This window comes from Corvus cornix, chromosome 4 (assembly GCF_000738735.6).
Source record: "Corvus cornix cornix isolate S_Up_H32 chromosome 4, ASM73873v5, whole genome shotgun sequence".
Lineage (NCBI taxonomy): Eukaryota > Metazoa > Chordata > Aves > Passeriformes > Corvidae > Corvus > Corvus cornix.
This window is the reverse complement of record NC_046334.1, coordinates 29,212,656-29,235,407: the sequence shown is the minus strand read 5'-3', so window position 1 is coordinate 29,235,407 and position 22,752 is coordinate 29,212,656. Positions and strand designations below refer to the sequence as shown.

The window sequence follows — 22,752 nt, the reverse complement described above, 5'->3', positions numbered from 1 at the left end:
AATGTCTAAACCGACTCCTGACTTTAAATCTTAGTGATGAGCTAATAAAACCCCTTTCAATTGAAAATAAGTTTATCCTCTGAATACTTACACAAGTATTGAAACTGTCCTGCCATCAGAATACATAATATGCAGTGAGTGTAGCTTGTTTCCTAATACTTTAATAATTTTGTTTTATCTTCACCTTGTTTTATCCATTTAAAAAAAACCAGTCTTTTAATAAACACCTTAATGTTATGCAGTATGTTTAATAGAATATTTTCATAATATTGCATAGGATTTTCTTCACAAAAATATTATGATCATGCCTGAATACATGTAATAATGTATGAATATATTTTATTATGGTAATTCTGCAATCACATATCCTTTTACCTCTGATTAACATTAAGTAGTATTATCAACTATCCCAAGTCACGTGCAGCTAAGTACAATGGGAAGTGCTATTCCCCAGAGATTTTGTTTGTAATTCCAAAATAAATATTCTTCGTTGCCCTAAAGTGACACAGCATCCTTATTGCTGTAGTGACAGTGCATGGTCCCACCAGAAAGCAGAAATCAGAAAACCGAAGGCCAGGAAGTCATTCTGATGTGTGGAACGCTTTGGACCACACTGTTTGTGCCTTGGGCTTTTATAGTGTCCCTTCAGGTTACACAAAACAAGAGGTTTTTACTCTCTCAGTATTTGGGATTGTTTTCTGCTGTTTTCTTACATAAATATGACATCCTGAGAACTAGTCAAATACTCTATTACTTCTGTAGTTCCTTCACTGGAAAAGTCTTTATAATGAATAGAAAAATACATAGTTTTCATTGAGTATTGTACCTAACGGTTTTCTGTCTCTTAATTGCAAGTTAGTTTTGTTATACTTGTATTGCTGAACTACTAAACTGCGGAGCAGGGGAGTATTTTTTTGTTCATTTCCTTAGGAAGCCATTCTAAAAATCTGTTTGCATTTTTTAAAATTAAATGATCTTTGTAAAACATAGGGTTTCTTAAATTTCTAAGTTCTTTAAAATCAGGTGTTAACACAATGTTTTCAGCATCTTTTAAAATGTTGTTTTTAACATAATTTTTCTGTTTCCTTTCAGCTCATTTCGATGTACATTGACAAATATTCCACAGACACAGGCTTTGTTAAACAAAGCTAAGCTTCCTTTGGGTTTGTTGCTGCATCCCTTCAGGGACTTAACGGTAAAGTATCTTACTTTTTTTTCAGTGTGTTTATATATGCATTTGTTCTATTTTCATTCAAACAATAAAATATAATGAACTCTTAAGTCCTGAGTTTAACAGAAGTACCAAAAAATTGTCTGTGACTTAGAGAGGAGGAGAGCAAAAAAAGCCTTGAAATTGCTACTTCATTGAAATTCATAGGGGAGAAGCTTTGGAGAAGTCCTTCAAGTTTCTTTTTTTGTTGTTGGAAATCTTTGCTTTCCTGTGGTTCTCCAAAGAATCTCCACTCTGTGTGTTGGGCTCACAACTGTCAGATACCTCTTGAAAAGGTGTTCACAGAGCTCTCCTGGAGAGAGGTGCTTGGTTTGAATGGGTGACTGGCCTGATACTTGCTGTCAATAGAATGTAAGCACAATGTAAGAGTGAAGCTATATTCATAATTGTTAAGCAACTCCTCTCAATATAATTTATTAGCACTTATGTAAAAATGTGAATAACTGTCTGGTATAACTTCCTTTTATAAAATGTGTGTTCTTTGTGTAAGGTTTGCTGTCTGTCGTATTTCATACAGAGTCACTCAGTTGTCCTATCTTTCATAATTCCTTTTGCTATAGTAGCTGTAATTTAAAGTAATTTCATTTAAGATCTTACTACATCTTTGATTTTGAGATTAGATTAAGGCAATAATTAAATGTTATTTCTTTTGATTTTAAGTGGGCTATTGTTTTTAGTACACATAATAATTACTCTATGAAATTGAACTAAACAGCTAAAAGGAAAGATGATAGAAATGTAGTCTTAGAAAGCTTTTATGAACTGTACTGCACAGTGATGTTTTCCATAAAATGTATTCTATACCTTTGTGACAGCTTTTCATTGTTTCTTTTTAGCAATTACCAGTAATAACATCAAGCACAATAGTGAGATGCAGATCCTGCAGGACTTATATCAACCCTTTTGTTTCTTTCATTGATCAAAGGCGGTGGAAATGCAACCTGTGCTATAGAGTTAATGATGGTAAGTGACTGTCGTGGGAGATGCTTGCATTTATAGAATCTCTTTCAAGTATTTGCATTGTATCAGTCCATGGGATACTTTAGATTAAAACATAGACTATACTGACAGTGTTCTTATGATCCAGAGATTTTGAAAAACATCTTAAGTCAGATGTGTTGTGCATTTTCTCGAAGCAAAAGATAGTTTTGCAATCTTCGGGGAGATGAAGAAAATGTATTCATATTATGCTAATTACTTGTCTACTGAAATCAGCTAATCCCACTGACTGCAGTTGCAATATGCAAATGGAAACACAATAACAGCTACAACTGCAATCCAGGCCAGAGGTTATGAGAAACAGTACAGATTGCTGCTCGTTGTGAAATGCTCACTTGCATTGCTGTTTTATAGTTGGGAATATATTGTTGTTCAAAAAAAACCTTTCTAATTACTGAACTTTGATGTTAAAGATATGCTTGAGATATTTGAAATATTCCTTTGTTTTATGTATCCGTAATGTGAATTTTTTGCTGGTGCAATAATTGAAATGTGCCCACGTTACTTTGGTTGTAGCTGCAATAATGGTTTTTATTTGCTGACAAAAATATAATCTATATTGGGGGGAATTTTTTTTTAATAGTTCCTGAAGAATTTATGTATAATCCTCTGACACGGTCTTATGGAGAGCCTCACAAACGGCCAGAGGTGCAAAATTCTACAGTGGAATTCATTGCTTCCTCAGACTATATGGTAAAAAAAGCTTTTGTGGTAGCTTCAACAGCAATTGCATATTAATATAATAGTGCTTGTAATTAATGTTGCATATTGCTCCTGTGATGTGTATTAATTTTCCCATGAAGCTCCTCTTAACATCAAGGAATAGTTAAATTCATATTTTGAGTTTTGGTTAATGTACACAGTCAGAAGATTTTCACTTAAAGGTAATTCAATGTGTGTTGTAATCCAGTGTAGTTTAATGTGGCACAGTCAGATTTGAATCTGATGCAGTGTAATTTCTGCCTTTCTCTCTCCTTTTGAGGAGGTTTTGAAAAACCAGTAATAGAATAATAAGCAAATTAATTCAGCTTCAAATTTCTAATTAGTAGTTGTGAAGAAATGATTCTTATTAGGAGTCAGCTTACAATTGCTGTGATAGTGGGAAAAAACCTAGTTCATAATGACATTATTAGTAGCAGCAAAAATAAATTGTTCTCTTGTCTTTGAATTGAAACACTGGGGCAGACACATTGAACAGTGAATAAACAGAGCTTGTTACACATCCTATTCTTGGGGGAAGGATGTAGGTAGGATACTTTAACCCTGTTTAATGGATCACATTGTCCATGTACTGAAAGAACAATGGAATTTAAAAGACGGGAGTCCATATCTTTCATCATGTTTGACTGTTGGAAGGAGGGACTAAAACACCCTTTTTTTTCCTGAAGTATAGCATTTTATGTTAACTACAAATAGCAGTTATTAACCACTGGGGATTGTGGTTAAGTCTATCTGCACATTGCTTAGTAAATTACCTTTATTTCATAATGTATACCTTGCATTTTTCTAAGTATTCCCTTTTCCTACTTCCCTTTCTAATGACTAATCACTTTTAACATTTCTTTGAATATGATTTTTGAGTGTTTTTGTTTTGTTTTGTTTTTTTTTACTTTGTAGCTTCGTCCTCCTCAGCCTGCGGTATATTTATTTGTTTTAGATGTGTCTCATAATGCAGTGGAAGCTGGATATTTGACAATAGTCTGCCAGTCATTGCTGGAAAACCTAGACAAGTAAGAGTATAAATAACCTTTTCAAATCAGCTAACATGTTGTTATGAAGAATTGTCAATTAAAATTTTGAAGGAAATTTCAAAGTGTCTAAACATTCTGTCCCTAAAGGGCAGAAGTTCCATTGCCTGGAATTTCTTCCCGTCATGTGTATCTGCATATAATTTACTTACTTATCTGCAAGGAATATTTAGCTGTAACTTCTAACAACATGTTGATTGTACAAAGATTTTTAAATTGCATTCTTCCCCCCCGCCAAGAGCAACAAAAAAAAAAAATTACAGAGCTTAAATTGTCTGGTTCTTGTGCTGAAACGTCTGAGGTGCTGCAAACTGGATTGAGAGTGAGACTGCCCAGGTGAATTCTGTTGTCAGTTTGGTTTTCTTAGATCACAGTTACCCAGATCTACCTGTGCCAGTTTCTGTGTGTTTTCATTTTTGCACTGGGACAGCATGTATGGGACTGTTGCTCGTGCTTTTTGAGCGAGGATTAATGAGCTTCACTGTGTTCATGCCTTTTGACAGCTAATCCTGTAGAGGCCTTGCCTTGAAAATTCCTTTCTACAAGTTTTTCTTGGGGAGCTTGGTTTTCTCATGAAGAAACCAACATATACATTAAAAATCTTCACTTCCATTTTTTGGTTCAGTCTTTCTTTGTTCAGTTTTTTACAGCTGTTTTGTCAACAGATTCTCAGAAACATGCTTAATTATTTTAGGAAAATTCATAAAATCCCATGCAAAGTCTACAAGAAAATCAGTGCATCCACCTCATTTATATACCCAGATGGTAACAACAATATTTGCCTCTATTGCTTTTGGTCACTGTCATGGTTTTCAGCACTTCATGATGTTTTTTATATTTTATTTGAGAAATCCCATGTAGTCTTTAATTTTGTATTATGCCTGCCATACACTGAAATATGGTCCACATGAGAAGTAAGTATGTTGCATTGTAGAGACATTGGATTTTGGTTTAGAGCTGTAAGTACTCTGCAACTACAGCTACACTAACTGCATTAGTGAATGGGGGCTCTGAATTAGGAAAGAACACAATGCAATGTTTTCTATTAAAGAACTGAAAAGGCTGCCTTCTTTCATGTGTAATGTTTAAATGAACCTATAAAGTTCTCTTTTGAAACAAAACATCAATTAATAGTGAGTGCTTGTCTGTAACACTTGGTTTTATAAACTGTGTTATTACCCCAGCTTTTCAGAAAATATTGAGGGGATATTGCTTGTATTCATGCTTCAGATCTCCCTTCTTATGTTCTCTCCCTTCACTTCTTTACACATGAACTGAGTTTCTGCTAACATCAGCAGGAGACCTGAGTATCTTTCTGCCTTGAGAGAGAGATTTAGGGCTTAATAGTTTATTTTTAATTGCTTCAGGCTGCCTGGAGATTCAAGAACAAGAATAGGGTTCATAACGTTTGACAGCACTGTTCAGTTTTACAACTTGCAAGAAGGTTTATCACAGCCTCAGATGCTGATTGTCTCAGATATTGATGGTAAGTAAAAAGAAAATGGAAGTTGAATTTTTGAGAACCTATTGTTTATTTTTTTCCCAGAACGAAGGCTAGAATCTCTCAACTGTTTGGTATTTTACAGAGTATTTTTTTGAAAAATTGTCTTGCACTAACTACAGAGTAGGCCATGTTTAAAATGTGAAATTCAAAGGTTAATTTTGCTTTGAGTAGGACAAGCTTTGTATAGACTGTATTACTCTCTCTAACACATATTAGAAAAGTAGACTGTTTTGTGGTGTGTGTGTGTAGCAGTGGGCAATGAAATGTTTTGTTCTATTTTAGTGCTACCTTTTTCTTTAATAAAAAAGTTTTTTTCTTTTCTCTCTACAGATATTTTCCTACCTACACCAGATAGTTTACTTGTAAATCTCCATGAAAGCAAAGAGGTATGATTGCTCAAAATACATCATTAAATTTAAGATGTTAAATGTTCAAAATAGATGCTCGTGTTAAACTTTGAATTCAAGCTTATCTTCATAATATGTGGTTCCAATGCTAAATTTTCGTTATGGAAGTATTACATGTTGTTTCTTTGATACATCACAGCTTTTAAAATTACAGCTTTGTTTTCCTTAGTGTATTAAAACTAAACTGAAATATTTGGTACTAATTCTTTCACTTTAGTCATGGCAATACAGCTTTTTAGAAACAGCAGAAAATGTCAAACTTACAAAATCTCGTTTGTTCTGCAGCTGATAAAAGATCTACTGAATGCGTTACCAAATATGTTCACCAATACTAGAGAAACACACAGTGCATTGGGCCCTGCTCTTCAGGCTGCATTTAAGCTGATGTCTCCAACGGGTGGTCGGATCTCTGTGTTTCAAACTCAGCTACCATCTTTGGGAGCGGGGCTTTTGCATTCCAGAGAAGATCCCAATCAAAGGTCAAGCACAAAGGTAAAAACCTTGCTACTAATTTCAAGAGACTAAGGACTGGCCATGTCTTTCTGACTTGCATAGTTCTGCAGATCAATGCTTGGTTTTATTTTATAACAATTCACTAAATTTTAATTATGTCTATGTTTATGCATTTAAGATCACTAGTTTATACATGTATGTGTGGTGTTGTTTTGAAGTGTGTGAGCTGTCTTTTGGCCTTTGGTGCATCATTTTTCTTGGCAAGCAAAAGAAGCTGCAAATATTTGTGATTGGTTCGTGATCAGTTACTCAGATGCTGCTGTATAGTACATCTTTTGTTCCATGAAGTCTAAAAACCATGATTGTTGCCTTAACTCTTCCCTGTATGATTTATTCACTGAAGGTGGTCCAGCATCTTGGTCCAGCAACAGACTTTTATAAGAAGTTGGCACTGGACTGCTCCGGCCAGCAGACTGCTGTGGATTTATTTCTCTTAAGTTCACAATATTCTGATCTAGCTTCTCTTGGTAAGGAGTACCTCATTCCCTCTTTGTGTGCTGTTGTCTCTCTTCAGAAGCATAGGCTACCTCAGGAATTCTTAAATCATGTAAATATTTTAGCACTTCTGTAATTGCAGCTCATGTTGCAAAGGAATTGACCTTGAAGTTGATAGAAGTAAAGAACAGAAGTATTACATTGGTGGTATCAGACAACTTATTCTAGGATTTCAAAGTTTTAAATGAGAAGTATTCTCCTACTCAAGAACAGGAAACAGAAACGTGGCAAGGAATAAATGAAGTTTAATTATAGGGGTAGAACAGAGGTTTCATCTTTCAGTAATTATCCAAGATTTGTCTCTGCACACACACGTAATTTTGCCTCTACACTATTAGATGTTTTTGCAAGCACTTCAGTCTTAGCTGCCAAAGGTAGGATGCTTATTGAGCTTGGTGTATAATTAGGTCATTATGGTTCATTTCTGTTTTCAGTGGCCTGAGTCTGGGACAGTTCTCACTGTCTTACAGATGTGGGTGATATTGAGAAGATGAACATAGATGTGACTTGTGGAAATCTGGACACAATTTTTTGTCCTGATTTCACATTACAGTTTTACTTCTTAACTGTATCTTTCCTTCCTTCACAGCTTGCATGTCTAAGTATTCTGCTGGATGCATCTATTACTATCCATCTTTCCATCGTACCCATAATCCTGCTCAGGCTGAAAAGTTGCAAAAAGACCTGAAAAGATACCTTACAAGAAAGATTGGATTTGAAGCAGTTATGCGCATAAGATGTACGAAAGGTACGTCTTAAATACTGATTCATATGGGAAGGTTGGTGTAGGTGTGTTAGCAATCATTTTTATTGTGCTTAGTCTTAAGCAACATTAAATTGAATGTTATTTCTCTTTCAAGAATAAGATAGTTACCTTCTTTATGTCAAGTTAGCTTTTGGTGTTTGTTTTCTTGTTTTGTTTTTTAGTTGATGGTACCATCTCACTGTAAGTTGACATGTGTAGTGTAAGGGCATCATTCACTTTGGAGTGTTCAGAATTGAACATGCACTCTACAGGATCATGCTGAAATGTCTAATGATTCATTTAATTGGTTCTACATGATAGAATTTTTACTGTTTTCTTAAACCTTAGCTTGAGGGCTGTGGGTTTTAGTTATTGATAAGAGTTTTCTATGCTGTTTTAACCTCACTCTGAATTATTGAATCTGCTTCTAGGTCTTTCAATACACACTTTCCATGGGAATTTTTTTGTACGATCTACTGATTTACTGTCCCTTGCCAATGTCAATCCTGATGCTGGATTTGCAGTACAAATGTCCATAGAGGAAAGTCTGACTGACACATCTTTGGTTTGTTTTCAAACAGCTCTTTTGTATACTTCCAGCAAAGGTAAATAAATTCAAATTAATTGGTCAGTGGGCTTTATGTTTCTTTTTATAATGTAATGTTTGTATAGTTAGTTACAAAGCCTTTTGTTGTGCTCTGTACCCTATGTGGATCTTGTCAGAGGTAATAAGCCTACTTGGCAGTTAATCACACACTGGAAATCCTTACAAATTCTGTTTTAGTGTGAAAATTTCATCTCCATCTGACATAGTACTGATTCAGCAAGACTCTTTTACTTAAAAGTCTGGCCATTGTTACCAGCAGTAGCATGTTTGGCAGGCACTTTGCCCAAATGCACAGACAGATGGATTGGAACAAGCTGCAGTTGCTACATTGGGTGGGCATAAAGAATAGCAGCTAATTTCTGTGGTGGAAGATGGCACAAAATTTTGGTATGGATATCAGTGTATTTGTTTGTAGGATCAAGACACTTACTGTGAATGTTGCTAGTTTGTGTTATCAATTTGAGCTGCTTTAGAGTAGAATTTGAACAGATTGAGACAGGAATGGGAGACAGTGTTGCAGCAATTTCCTGACTGCTATGTTTTCTAGAATGGGTGCATCTTAGATGGGAGGACATACTGTAATGACTGAATTTGTTTACTTCTACCAGGAGAGAAGGCATAATGGTTTCCACTTATTTCTCTTAGGTGAGCGTCGGATTCGCGTGCACACACTTTGCTTGCCCGTAGTGAGTTCCCTGTCTGATGTGTATGCAGGAGCAGATGTACAAGCAGTCGTGTGCCTCTTAGCAAACATGGGTGAGTAGAGACCAGAGAGATTCACATGGTTTTTTGCATGTTCCTTATTTTGCCAGTCATTTAATTAAAGTAGTGAGCAAAGCCTGGATATTATAGAAAAAGTTGGAGTGCAGCACACTGAAGCCTGTGAGTGCAAAAGATGACAAACCCAAATTTATACTGAAACTGCAAACTGAAATATTACTTGTTCTGAATACTTAGATGACTTAAATCTTTTAAAAGGAGCCTTCTTTCTTTGTTCTCTGGATGTTAGTAAAGGACAAAGAATCATAACATACTTGGATCAAAACTCTTATTTTTGTATCGTCATTATCATTGTTGTTCACTCAAACTTCAGCATTCTAAGACGACTTAAGAAACAGAGATTCAGTTTAGTGAGTTGCTGGAGACTAAAAAGGAACTTCTGGCAGCAGTCTATCTGAGATACTGGTTTTCTATCCCTCTATCCTGTTGTTGCCAGGTTGAGGATTTTTACTTATCCCTTGCTTGTGAGTCATAAGTAGCTGTTTCATAGACATAGCTGTTAAATATGTAGGACTCTGTGCAGCATTTTAGTGTGCTATATGGTATATTAATAGTGAAATCAAATACAAGAAATAAATTGTAATTCTGTGTCTTTTGGGGTTGGAACTAGATGATCTCTAAGGTCCCTTCCAACCCAAACCATTCTGTGATCTCTTAAATACACATTGAGTCCAGCAGGTGGCTTCCTCTAACCAAAGGATTTGCAGCCCTTGCTCAACAGAGAAAAATTTACATTTACATAGTGCATTTACACTAATCAGAATTATGCCACTGAAGTAATGGAAGAAATATCTTGGGGGGGGGGGGGGGGGGGGGCGGGCAAAAATAATCAAAATTAATTACTGCAAATCTTGTCTTGGAGGTTGGGCAACAACATTTCACCAATAGCTAAGTTGTTTGTATAAGGTTTAAAACAGGATTTATATTTAGACTCCACTATGTATGATTGCTTTAAAAATTTCTTTTAATTCTCCAAGAGTACAAACTGTGGAGCCAAAATTAGCCACACTATATTTTTTTGCATTGTGAAAGTGAGTTCCTTTATGGACAGTCATCTAATTTACTCCTAAAAAAAAATAGGAACACAGATGTGGTTTGGGGGATTTTTAGTCTGAAAACATAATCCAGAAGCACTACTAAAATTTTCAAAATTCTAGGGAATGAGTGAAGCCATCTCTAGTAACTTCTTCCCTCCTTCTAACCCACCAGCTGTGGATCGCTCGGTTTCATCCAGCCTTGCAGATGCAAGAGATGCCTTAGTCAATGCCGTGGTGGACTCCTTGGCAGCATATATGTCAACTGCCTCAAATCTGCAGCAATCCATGCTGATAGCACCAACTTCCCTCAAGCTCTTTCCACTCTATATTTTGGCTCTTCTCAAACAGGTATGTATAATCTAGTGGATTACTGTTTGATGTTTAGTTTGTTGTTCCATTTGAGGAATTCTTCAGTTCTAAGTCAAGCAATGTCTGCACTTCTCTAAAATTATGGAAATTGGATTATCGTCTTCATGCAGACAGGACTTTAATGTGGAAGATGACTGTAGTAGCTTATTTTAAATTATTAATGTCTGAACCATTTATTAGTTTTCTTAATTTTGAATTTTTTATGTTTTGTTTTAAATTGTTTTACAATGAAAATAGATATATAATTTACAACTAGCATTTCTCAGATTTTGACAGCTAATTAGTGTAGCCCATTAAGATTGTTGGAAACTTCTTATTAGTACTTCTTCATTTTTATTTTATGACGCAAAAAACAAGTCAAGTACTTTTCAATACATATTTTTTGTAGTTTAAAGTTCCAAGAAGAAAAATGAGTTTCCATGGAGATACAGTGAAACTTATTACAGAAACTGAAGTGATATAGTTGAAAGTTCACATAGAAGTATTTACTACTTTTTTTTTTTTTAATATCTTTGTTTGGCTTACTGAACATCATACTTAAAAAGAGAGAGCTTCCTGCAGGATTTTGTTACAAATAAATCTCACATCTTTAAGCTTTTCATGTCTGACAGTTCTTGGTTCTCTTATGATGAATAAACCTTTATATAAGTTTTGTAAGAGATCTAACCATAGTAATATATTTTCTTCAGCTTAGTGATTTCTTCAGTCTCTAGTATACTGAGTATGATCTTTTGATACTTGCATAACAAATGCAGTTAATGGTGGGGAAAAAGCAGATCATTTATTATCAAGAAAATCTGTGTAAAAGATAGAAATTAGAGTGGTTGAGAAAAGTTGTTTAGGTTTGGGGTTTTTTTTATCTTTGCTAACAATAGTAAAACATAGAGAAACCAAAATCAAAATGCTTGTGGCAACCAAGGAGGAGTGGTGTCCTTAGTTTTGTTGTAGAAGTGAATATGAATTTTAATCATAGGAATGTTCTCCATTGAGTCAGAATGTGATGTTTACTTCATTGTATTGCTTCTCACAGCAATTGTGTAGCAGTTGCTTCTAAAGGAAATCTGAAAAATTCATTAGGAAAGAGTTAAAAAAAGTATTTTATCCTATGAGTCTAGTTTCTCCTATGAAACGTGAAAGTATGTTTCCCTTCCAAAGCTTTTCCTTAACACTGAATTCTCACTACTGTGAATTGAGTTAATCTTGTGCACATGTGTACCTTGCCTGAACTCTGCTTGTCTCATATCTTTCATATGATAGCTTGCATTGGTGAGTTTCACAGGCCAGTATCATTTGTCAAGAATAAAAATGAGAAATGCTGGTCCAATTGCATGCAAATTTTAGACAAACTGAGGGAGAAATTTATTCTCCTTCATCAGTAAGAAGGGACAGTGGATTATGTTTTAAACATATTCTGCTCAAGGTGTATGATTAAGATTCTATCAATAAGGTACATTTTTATACAAAAGCTTTGCCACCTTTGATTGACAGTTTCAGAAATCTGAAATGCACTCTTACATGGGACATAAAATACAGGATTTGTTTGAGTAGTGATGTTGTTCTCCTGCAGAAAGCCTTCAGAACAGGCACAAGTACACGCTTGGATGATCGTGTCTATGCAATGTGCCAGATGAAGAGCCAGCCTCTTGTTCATTTGATGAAGATGATACATCCCAACTTGTACAGAATAGACAAGTTGACTGATGAGGTAATGTATGAAGCCTGGTTATAGCATTTTCTAGTTTTAATGGCCCGTTAGACTTGGTGTTGTGCTGCAGTAATTTTATGTTGTTATTGTAATATAAACAGCATTTTCATGAAGTTATAAAAAAAATCAAAAGCATTCTTTTCAAGTTTTGAGTTCCAAGTACGGTAGTGTGGTATAAGCAGAACTGTGGTTTTACTTCATCTTGTTTCAATGACCACAGTAATTCCATAATTTTTTATTATACAAAGAAAGTAAAGAAAACTTTATGCATTGCAAACATCTTCAGTGTGTTTTTATTATTTAGAACTGTTTGTGGTAAATGGGTGTAGTAGATCTGATGGATGATTCAGGGTTTTACATACAGAAATCAGATACAGTTGCCTGCAATAACAACCTTTCAGTGGTTTCTGACTGAAGTGGATAAAACAGAATTGTACTGGTTATGATCAGACTGAGAAAGTATTCCGTGTACAAAACCAGGTTTTATTAATTCATCTTCTATAGACATAGCCTAGGAAATGGATGCATTTTTTTAATAGGAAGACGCAAGATGGAATTTTATTTAAGGTCAAAATTAGTTATAATTGCAAAAAAAAGGGGTTTTATAAGTAAGATTTTATGAGATTTTTAGTCCCTAGTTTTGGAAAAGCATAGGTAGGAGTTTGTTTCTAAGTGATTCAAGATTATATGGTAAACTGAATAGCTTCTCTTGTGGTGATATTGTATTGTTCAGCACAACCTCTGAGCTATTTGTAGTCTTAAAGCTTCTTTTAAGGTATTTCATAAATAGGTGAGTCTAAACTCAGTGTTCTTCAGTGGAGTTAGTCTTTTTATACTTCACCCCTCACAGTCTTTGAGATACCAACTTCAACTGGCCTTGTAAAGTTCTTTTTGTGGCACTTAAATTGAAACAATGTGTTCAGTGTGCTTGTGTTGTAAAGAATCAGCAGTGTCTTTAGAAGATCCAGTTTTATTAGCAAAGGCTTTTAGATCGGTTATTTTGAGAACAATAATACAAAAAATAAGGCTTGTTTTACCTACTGGAATTAATTGACAAATCACATTCTAAGTCGTAACAGAATGCTAATCTGCCATTTAGTACTACTTCAGTTTAAAGTATTTGTAACAAAGGCTGCTCTTCAATTTCTTGTTTCTTTAAAAAATTCTGTGTGATATATTACAGTATTCTTTTTAAATGTTTTTGTTGGTTTTCTTTTCTCTTAACATGTGATTCTTGAGAGTACTGAGTAAAGACTGGAACTTTCCCAAGTGGAATTCAGTAGCTTGATTTTCATAATTTTGTATAAATCCCCAAAAGCTGCTAATCTGTGGCATTATAGTATGAAATTTTTTAAATACTGATTGCTTTTTAATAATCTTTTACTACATGGACAGTGGTTAGTTGGTGGAGTATTTTTTCCCTGTACTATTTTCAGAATGATTCAGAGATACTTGACATACCTGGCCTGTTTTTGTATTGGAGGGGAAAGCAGCTTTAATCTGAAAATACTGGGGTGTTGGGTTCATTTTTTTTTTATTTATTATTGGTTTTGTTTGGTTTATTGCTGGGAAGGAAGGCGGGGTATTTTTTAATAATGTCAATGCAAACAGCCAGATTCTTTAATCAGATCAGTCATAGTGCTCTGGGGACAAACCCAAGGATCACTTGAGGGAGGATGTTAAATCAGGGGACTTCCTGTTTAATGAATGCAGTTAAATACTGAACCCTTCTGTATAGGGAGTAGAATTTGATGGTCTTCTGCTCTTGCAGCATTTCTAGTGAAATTGAATGCAATGGGAAAAAAACAGAAGTTGTTTGAGAAAAACTTAAGTGTCAACACTAGAAATTCTTTTGAAATTTTGACATTTGTAACATCAAAAATGTTACATAAGCAACTTAAATTAACTTGCATTATTATGTTTTAGGTATTAAAGTAGCCTTTCGAATAAGTAACATTCTAGAGCTCTTTGATGCACATAATCATTTTAGGCTTAATGTAGTACTTTGTTATATGAGAATCCTCAAAATTTTACTAGAGATTAAAGGTGCTTTTCCTGTTTTGTTTTACCTTTCAAGGTAAAATTCTAGTGTTATTGGGTTTTTTGTTACAGACTACAATACATGTAAATGACAGAGTTGTTCCTCAGCCGCCTCTTCAGAAGTTGTCTGCAGAGAAGTTGACAAGAGAAGGAGCTTTTCTTATGGATTGTGGTTCAGTAAGTTAAAATTTTACACATTCATTTTTTTTTTAATTTTTAAGGGGGAAAAAAAATGCAATGCTTGCTGTGTTATTAAAACCAGTCAGCTCTCAGCAATAACAGTGTTGTGAATCAGCATTCCAGGTAACCTGACAGAAGTCTGTGTTCCAGTGAAAAGCTTTCATATTTTGATCTGAGAAGTATCTTTGAGGCTATAGAGGTTAATTTTTTTTCATGCAAGACTGATCACAATATACCAAGAGTTCACACTGAGGTGTTTTTTCTGGAATTTAAGGATTTTTATTTTCCAGAATTTCTTTTAATGGCTATAAAATTGCATATACTAAGAGTATTTAAAAAAACACTTGTCACAGGAATGTTCTCAGTTACCCACAAAAAGTGGGTTTATGATTTGTGGCCTGTGTTATGTAAGAGTTGCGAGTGAGAGGGAATTGGAGAGTGAACAAAATCTGTAGATACAGCTTAAGGTATTTGTAGCAGTTGCACTGAAACACACTCAATGGGATAAAGCATTATGCTACTCCAGTGGCAGTCTAGAAGGTGTTTTTAACCTTGAATCACTTCAGGGCTGAGTGTGAAGGTAAAACTTTTGTCTCCAGGCCTCTGAAATAATTACTACAATAAGCTTTGATAATTGGTGCTTTACTACGACATGTTTAGATTGGGAAGCCAGTGTGCAGTAACCAGCAGAGGGGTGTGACTTCAAATAATTTGAGGGGTTTTATTTAAGGAGGTAACATGGGAAGTTACTGCATTAACTGTTCCATTATAAATGTGTCCTGCAATCTCATTCTTTCAGTATTTGAATTCTACCTATATATTTTTTTTTATATTTTATGACCTTTCTCTAAGTGTTACCAATTTACTGATTATTTTCGTGCTTACTTATGAATACAGACATGTATATATGAATTGCAACTGGAACACTTAAGTGATTCATTTGCATGGAAGTTACTATTCTGGTATTATTCCTATTGCAGCACTACTTACTTGCCTGTTTCTCTAAAATGTTTGCAGGGCCTTTACTAAATCTGATTCTGACATCTTACAGGTTTTTTACCTTTGGATTGGAAAAAACTGTGATAACAACTTCATAAAAGATGTCCTCGGATACCCAAACTATGCATCAGTGCCACAGAAAATGGTAGGCATTTTAATGAGTTGAGCTCTATAGTGCTTACAGTTGGAATGTGCATTTAATCTATTTATTTCTGCATTTTCAGTTTTTAATTATGTAACTATGAGTTAGGTTGGTTTTTTTTCTAGTTAGGTACCTTCTAACCTCTTGTCAGCTTCATAGGAGCCAGATAGGAGCTGTCAGATGCTTTCAAGGAGAGAATGTCAACATGTAAATTTTAGCATTCATGAAATGCCAAACAGTTGCTCTATAACATAACTGCTTTTATTATTTTAATGGAAGCTTTCACACTTTTAATGTGTGCTTTCACAAGAATAGGAAGTAATTTCACAGGATGAATACAAAAATTATCTATTCAGATGTGCTAATGATTAAGACTGGAGTTACCATAGTTTTCAGAAGCCTTGTGTTCTTTGAACCTGGTGTAAGATACCAAATCTGTGGTATGACACAATAGGTTTGTAATTAATGGTAAGAGTTAAGTTTTGCTCAGCTTCCAAGACTTGACTCAATGTTAAAAAGAGAAAATTTTAGCTATTAGAACATCAAAGACCCTTGGATGTGTGTTTTGGTGGAGCGCTTTTTATGTTACAAACTGTACCTATAGTCTAGTGCATGAAACAGAGCAACAATTAAAGAGAAGTCTCCTCTTAAGTGAGTAGTGATTCCATAATGTCAACAATTGGCAGGTAAGGATGGACCCTTTTAAGACACTCTAGGAAAGTTCAGAATCAAATGGTTGTATCCAGATAGTAGCAAAAATATGTTAGTATAGAAACACATAGGTAGATATTTTCTGTTTATAGTTGCATAGTATCAAGGAGGAAAGTGAAGAACAGGTTAAGAGTGGTAAGCTGTAAGACTACTGTAAAACTGGACTGCTGGTTCAGAGTTTTGCATTTTGCATGTATTAGCTATTTAAAACTGTCCCCTATGACCAGCTGGTGGTAAGTATTAGTTAATAGAGCTTCCAGGAAGAACTTGAATAACGGAAGGAGGAGAATTTTTTTCTAATGGTTATATAGCATCTATTATAATGAAAATGAGACAAAAACTTACATAAAATTATCTTTTCTTTTAAATTATGCCCTCATTCTACAAAGGTAGCAGTGGAACTACTTTAACTGAAATAAATTCCTTTATGCCATGTTAATTGTCTTAGTGTCAAATTGGCTGAAGAGTTGGTATATTTAGCTCAGTGAATTGCTCACATCTTTTTAAGTCTATTTTTTTCAGCTTATTCCCTAACCAGATAGTCCAGCAGCATCTTTCCATTGATATTTACATAAAATTGAGATTTCACTTCTTGTTTCTTCAGTAATGCAAAGTGCAATATGTAGAAACTTGACAGAGGAAGATACAGGCAAGAAGACTGCAAAAGCAGCATTTTGAGAAGATGACCTTGCTGTCTAAAATCTTTTGCACTTAAAACACAGTGTAAGATGTACTCTTACCTAGATAGCAGCACACCACAGATATTATGAGGTGTTGTCCTTTAAACTGAAGAAAAACATCTGTGTATGTTAATCCATGGCTGGTAATTTCTTGATAGAAATTGTGGCTTGAGTCATGTTACGACTTCCAGGATCAGGTTTTTTTTAATAGTTTCGATCATAAAAGGTGATGGTTTCTTTCAATTACCTTCAACCAGACACAGCTTCCTGAGGTGGATGCACCTTCTTCAGAAAGGACACGATCTTTTATATCTTGGCTTAGAGATAGTAGACCTTTAAGTCCAGTTCTTCAAGTAATAAAGTAAGTATTCCTGTTATGTACTGACTTGTTACTAGAAACTTGTATTTACAATTTCTAATTAAGACTGATGAAAAGTGAGTATATCTGTCTAGAAGAAACTGAATAACATCATCTTCCCAGCTGATACAGTGCTGTTTCTAAAACTGTCTAGTGACAAAGGTTGTCTTTGAATCTAGTGGTAATTCAGATGTTAATAGTTGTATTGGTAGGAATTAGTTCCGTATTTTTATATTAGGAATACTAAACCGCAGTGGATGTCCTTATGATCAATGGTGTTAACCAGGTTAGTTTCCAGTATAGCTTTTATAATTTCATTATATGCATATAAAAAAGATTCAAGTAAAGTTAGTAATCTGTAGATGGTTTAATAATTGTATGTGTTACTGAAATCTATAGGACAGCAGTTGATTTATGATAGATGAGGCAAGTTCTGAAGCCTTTTCAAGCCATGACCTGCTTAAGGATGTTCAAATTCTCTAAAGTGGTTATACTTGAGATTACATTTCACTTGTAAAGTACTCATTTTACTGAGCCAGATGGGAGATCACTTTTTAGAGAGTATCATAATTTGCACAGAGAAATGATGCTGAAATATAGGACTGAAGATCCTGAGCTGTTGGCATTGTGGCTGCTGCTTGACTTGCAAGAAGTTCTGAGAGACCATAATAGATAGGAGAGCTCTGCTGCATGCTGCACAATACCAGATCAGAGGACTGTGTCCCAGCAAATTTTTATGGGGGCAATAATTTTGGATACTAGGTCTTTGACATGTTTACCTTTTCTATTCTGTTGCCAAGAAAGTCTGGGGAGGGGATTGAGATTACATGTAAACAGAGGTGGAATTTTTGCATTTTTTCATTGCCACCAGCATATTTGTTAGCTTCAAAAACAAAAGAATTTTTACATTTCCTGTTTTGTGTTTCTACAAGATATTTTAAGTGCTGTATTTCACCTGCTTTTCTACCATTTTATATACTTAAAAAGATGTTGTTTGATAGTGTATTGCAAATTTCAAGTGTTTTTCTAGGCTTTGGATTATTTGCAAATGACAGTAAGCAATTTATTAGAACTTATCCTTCTGTTTGAATTTGTAGTGGATTTTTTTGCTCAAAGTTTGATTTTGCTCAATACCTTCCCTTCTTCTTTCAGAGACGAGAATCCTGCCAAGACAGATTTTTTTCAGCATTTAATTGAGGATCGGACAGAAGCAGCTTTCTCATATTATGAATTCCTACTTAATATTCAACAGCAGATTTGTAAGTGACCAAGGAACAGGTAGAGGAAAAAGTCAGACAGAAGCATGGGCCAAGAGAAGCATATGGGAAGTTACAGAAGTGGATGCTTGTTCTTCACAATATACAGTGACCAGCACTGTTTTGGAAGCTTTACAGCTAAAGGAGTATACATTTCCAAAAGAATTTTGCAGATTTCCTTCAGTCTAAAAGTGCTACAAGTGATGAAGCTGTTTCACTAGTAAACTTTAAAATTGGTTTGTACACGTTTCCAGTTGTGCAGCGGTATGGTGCTCTGTTTATTGCAAGCTGGTGAATTTATGTAGCTATGTGGGATGATATTTCTTAACAAAATGTACAATTAGGTAAAGCCTTTTTTCTTACATTTATTATAGTAGCCCTTCCAGATCCAAATCCTTAACAGAGATATCAAAGGGCAGTAATGTATGTTGGTTGTTTATATGAATTTCTTTTTAAAAGGAATGACTCATATTTGCTAAAGACTTCAGCAAATTCCCCGTGGAAGTTGTAGAGTTTCAGTAAAGTAAATCGATTGTAGAAATAAAATATATAATGTACATAAGTATTACATTTGTAAAGAAAATGTAAAAAATGTAACTAAAAAAAAGACCTAGCTCATTGTGCAGAATTGTTGAGTGCTCGATGATGATGAATTGTTTTGTCCCAGGCTAGACAATGAAGTTGACTATTAAAACATGATTAAAAAAGTATCAATGTAGAAGGAATACAGCTGCTGCTTCTGTTAATTTTAGGTGAATTTATTTATGATTGGCTTACTAATTAAAATATTTTGCTTTATCGTGTCGTTTTATATTTATGCAACTATAATCATTTTGCAGCTAAACTCTTACTGAACTGAATATTGAAGAGAACATGTTTACCACCTTACTTCACAGACCTATGGAAGGGAGGAGAAAACACTACATAATCTGAAATGAATTTTGATACAGAAGGCATATCTGTTAACCTTGTTTTGCGTTTTGTAACTACTGTAGTCTTGGTCCAGGTTTCTGTAACTTGTGTTGTCTGCCATTTAGAGTAAGCGTGGGTGATCACTCACACTTGAAGATATGAATTCTTCTGTGATCTAAAGAAAAGAAGGGATGTAAAAATTAATTGCATTACATCAGTGAAAGTAAAGGCTTTAAAATGACAAAATTCAAAATGTAATCACATTTGCATATTTCAGAAGCTTTGTTCTTGCTAATGTTTTGGTAACTCAAGGGTTTGGGCTTTTTGATAGATTTATGACAGATTTTTTTTAATTTGTTTAAGTTGGGATGGTTTTGTTTGGCTTTTTTTTTTTTTTAGAGACACATTAGAATTAATGCATATAGCACAATCACTCATACTTAGTCTTCTGAACTTTGTTTATCTGTTTGGTTTAATGAAATGTGACTACGATGGAATAATTAGGTACAAAAAAGTAAATGATGATTAGTATGATTACATTTTAATTTAATGTAGCCTTGAAAATGCTAACATTGTATTTTAACTGCTATAGCCCCTGAATCAAATAGTCGAGGAAAAAATGTACTAGCTATGGTTTGCAAATGCTTTAAAAGCTACAACAGTTAAATTGCGCAAGTAGCGTTACTCTGCATGTTAGCACAAACTCATTGTTTGGAGAAGATAAGTTATATTTGTGTGTTGTCTTTAACTAAATGTGTTTAAGTTACCCAAAGAATTACATAAGAGAAACTTTCCATTTAGTAAATTAATTTATCATGTAATAAATATCTGAGGCAATGCTGAATGTTGTCCCGAGATCAGACCTTCAGGATTTCAGTGCTTGTTTGTAAAGTAATGTTCATTGGGTGAAAGCTAAGTGCTGCTGAAGAGTGGGGCATCTTAAAAATTGTTTGTATTTGTGAAGATGAGAAGAGCATGATAACATTTTAAATGCTCCATGAAGATGCTTCTGATTTGTGTGTTTGGTATTGATATCTGGGAACACGTTATGCCATGATTAATTGCAACATATTCTGTAAAATCATTTCTTAAAGCTTTATTCTTCTAGTATAGTTTTTGTATATAAAAATTATGAAAAGTACATCTTGAGAGCTATTTGTTCAGTAAAATTATTACACAGCACAGAGAATATAGTTATTTTTCTTATTAATTATAGAGCACATCTCCATTCTGACTGATCTTTGGTTTAAATTTTAAAAAGACAGTCTCATGGAAATATCTTGAATGTGAAGCATCTCAGGATTCAGGGTACTGATATTAGTCTTTTGATCAATAGAATATCTGTAGGCATGGCAAGAGTATCTTTCTGAAAAGGACCTGGGAGTTCTGGTGGACAACAAAGTGTCCATGAGCCAGCAGTGCCCTTGTGGCCAAGAAGGCCAATGGTATCCTGAGGTGCAGTAGGAAGAGCATTGCCAGCAGGTTGAGGGAGGTGATCCTGCCCCTCTACTCAGCCCTGGTGGGGCACATCTGGAATGCTGTGTCCAGTTCTGGGTCCTCAGCGCAAGAGGGACATGGAGCTCCTGGGGCAGGTCCAGCAGAGGCCAAAAGAGGCGATGAGGGGACTGGAGCATCTCTTACGAGGAAAGGCTGAGGGAGCTGGGCCTGTTCAGCCTCGAGAGGAGACAACAGAGAGGGGAACTCATCAATGTCTCTTAAGTGTCTGAAGGGAGGGTGTCAGGAGGACAGAACCACGCTCTGCTCAGTGGTTCCAGGCAATAGGACAAGAGGCAACAGGCAGAAACTGATGCACAGGAAGTTCCACCTAAACGTGAGGAAGAACTTTACCATGCAGGTGACCAAGCCCTGCCACAGATTGCCCAGAGAGGCTGTGGAGTCTCCCTCATTGGAGATAACTCAAAAACCATCTGGACGCAATCCTGTGCAACGTGCTTTGGGATGGCCCTCCTTGAGCAAGGATGTCAGACTGGATGAGCCCACTGGTGGTCCCTCCCAAGTGAAAGCATTCTGTGATCTAAAAGTTTTTCTTACAATGGCTTGGATCACACCACTGTAGCAGAAGATACACATCAAAAGATTAATCCCACCAGGGGAAGTACTGTGCAGCTCAACAAGCTTGTTGCCTAGTAAGGTTTTGGAGAAGAGATAAAAGACATGCTTTCGTATCTGCTTAAATAAAGTGCTGAACTGTCCAAAGCAGTTTTCTAGCCATTCTAGGGATTGAACTTTTCCCAAAGTGTCTTCCACACTGCATAATATAAATCATGTGTGTTTCATTAGAAATTTAAGATTTTGCAGGAAAGATGTTTCCCAGCCCCAGCTAAGTAAGTCTTTGGGCGATCAGTTCAAATGCTCAGTATTTTAAATACTGACAGTGGGGATCCCTTTCATGTCTTTGTTCTACGCACAACATCTTGTACCTCTTTTACCAAGGACGTAGTATGGAATTTCCTGTGGGAGAAATTAGAGCCCATGAAGCTCTTACAACTGTAGGACATGTGATGCAGCTCCCCGAGAAGAGTTATTGAGCTTGATTCTTTATTTTGTTCTTAAGCTTATTAAAAATAAACCCATTTATTAATCTTGGTGTAGAGCTTCATGGCAATGGAGGAAAGATGACTAGGGGCAGGTAATTTTGTTTTGCCTTGGCTTTGTGTAAATTTTATCAGATACTGAAAAGATAGGTTTTTTATGGCTGGTGTTTGTAAAAAGCCAAAATCAGTTGTTAGTAATCCTGAGAGTCTAAGAGCTCTTCAGTAGTTTTAAATGTGGAGTCAAGTTTTTTCAGACCAGAGGACACAAGTAGGTTAATGAATTACAACCTCAGTCACTGACTTCTGTAGTTAGAAGTATTAATTTAAGCATTAGAGTCTGGAAAGATCTTGTTTTGATTTTAGTTTTGATCTGTATTTTGTCTCCAGGTTGTATTCTGATAGCGTGCAGGATATAATCCTCCAGAAATTCAGCATCCAGTGCGAGGAGTGGGGAGGTCTGAGGCTTAGCTGGCAATGAATTTATGCAATACCCCAAATAAGTGTCTGTTACTATGTAAAAATCACTTAAATGATATATAGTTTAAAAGCAGTTTTTCATATTTTAATACATGTTAAATTTTTTTATAGTATTTTTTGGTCGTTTATTAAGTTCTAAAAAAGGGTGGAGAGGGTTTTACATACCGTATTGCATCTCAGATTTTCATAAAGGAGGTAGAATATAATTAGAATCACGAGATACTTCTGATTTTTAGCATACCAGGATCTTTGGTAGACTTGTGTTGCGAATTTTAAAGGGAATGGGCAAACTGTAATGATTT

At 35.2% G+C, this 22,752-nt stretch overlaps 1 protein-coding gene across 2 annotated transcripts in view; it reads left to right on the top strand.

Annotated features, from left to right (window-relative positions):
- SEC24B (SEC24 homolog B, COPII coat complex component) overlaps nt 1-19,231 on the top strand; it is a 45,882-nt gene extending 26,651 nt beyond the window's left edge. For both annotated transcript variants that reach the window (XM_039551012.1, XM_039551011.1), the window contains 17 exons: nt 1,093-1,195; nt 2,068-2,194; nt 2,814-2,923; nt 3,848-3,960; nt 5,346-5,464; nt 5,813-5,868; nt 6,175-6,381; nt 6,746-6,869; nt 7,487-7,645; nt 8,074-8,247; nt 8,895-9,005; nt 10,239-10,414; nt 12,003-12,140; nt 14,253-14,357; nt 15,412-15,504; nt 17,150-17,253; nt 18,403-19,231. In XM_039551012.1, coding sequence (XP_039406946.1) covers nt 1,093-1,195; nt 2,068-2,194; nt 2,814-2,923; nt 3,848-3,960; nt 5,346-5,464; nt 5,813-5,868; nt 6,175-6,381; nt 6,746-6,869; nt 7,487-7,645; nt 8,074-8,247; nt 8,895-9,005; nt 10,239-10,414; nt 12,003-12,140; nt 14,253-14,357; nt 15,412-15,504; nt 17,150-17,253; nt 18,403-18,517 — 2,134 coding nt within the window. In that variant the 3' untranslated portion in view covers nt 18,518-19,231. The remainder of the gene's footprint in view (nt 1-1,092; nt 1,196-2,067; nt 2,195-2,813; nt 2,924-3,847; nt 3,961-5,345; nt 5,465-5,812; nt 5,869-6,174; nt 6,382-6,745; nt 6,870-7,486; nt 7,646-8,073; nt 8,248-8,894; nt 9,006-10,238; nt 10,415-12,002; nt 12,141-14,252; nt 14,358-15,411; nt 15,505-17,149; nt 17,254-18,402) is intronic.
- Nucleotides 19,232-22,752: the final 3,521 nt, after the last annotated feature.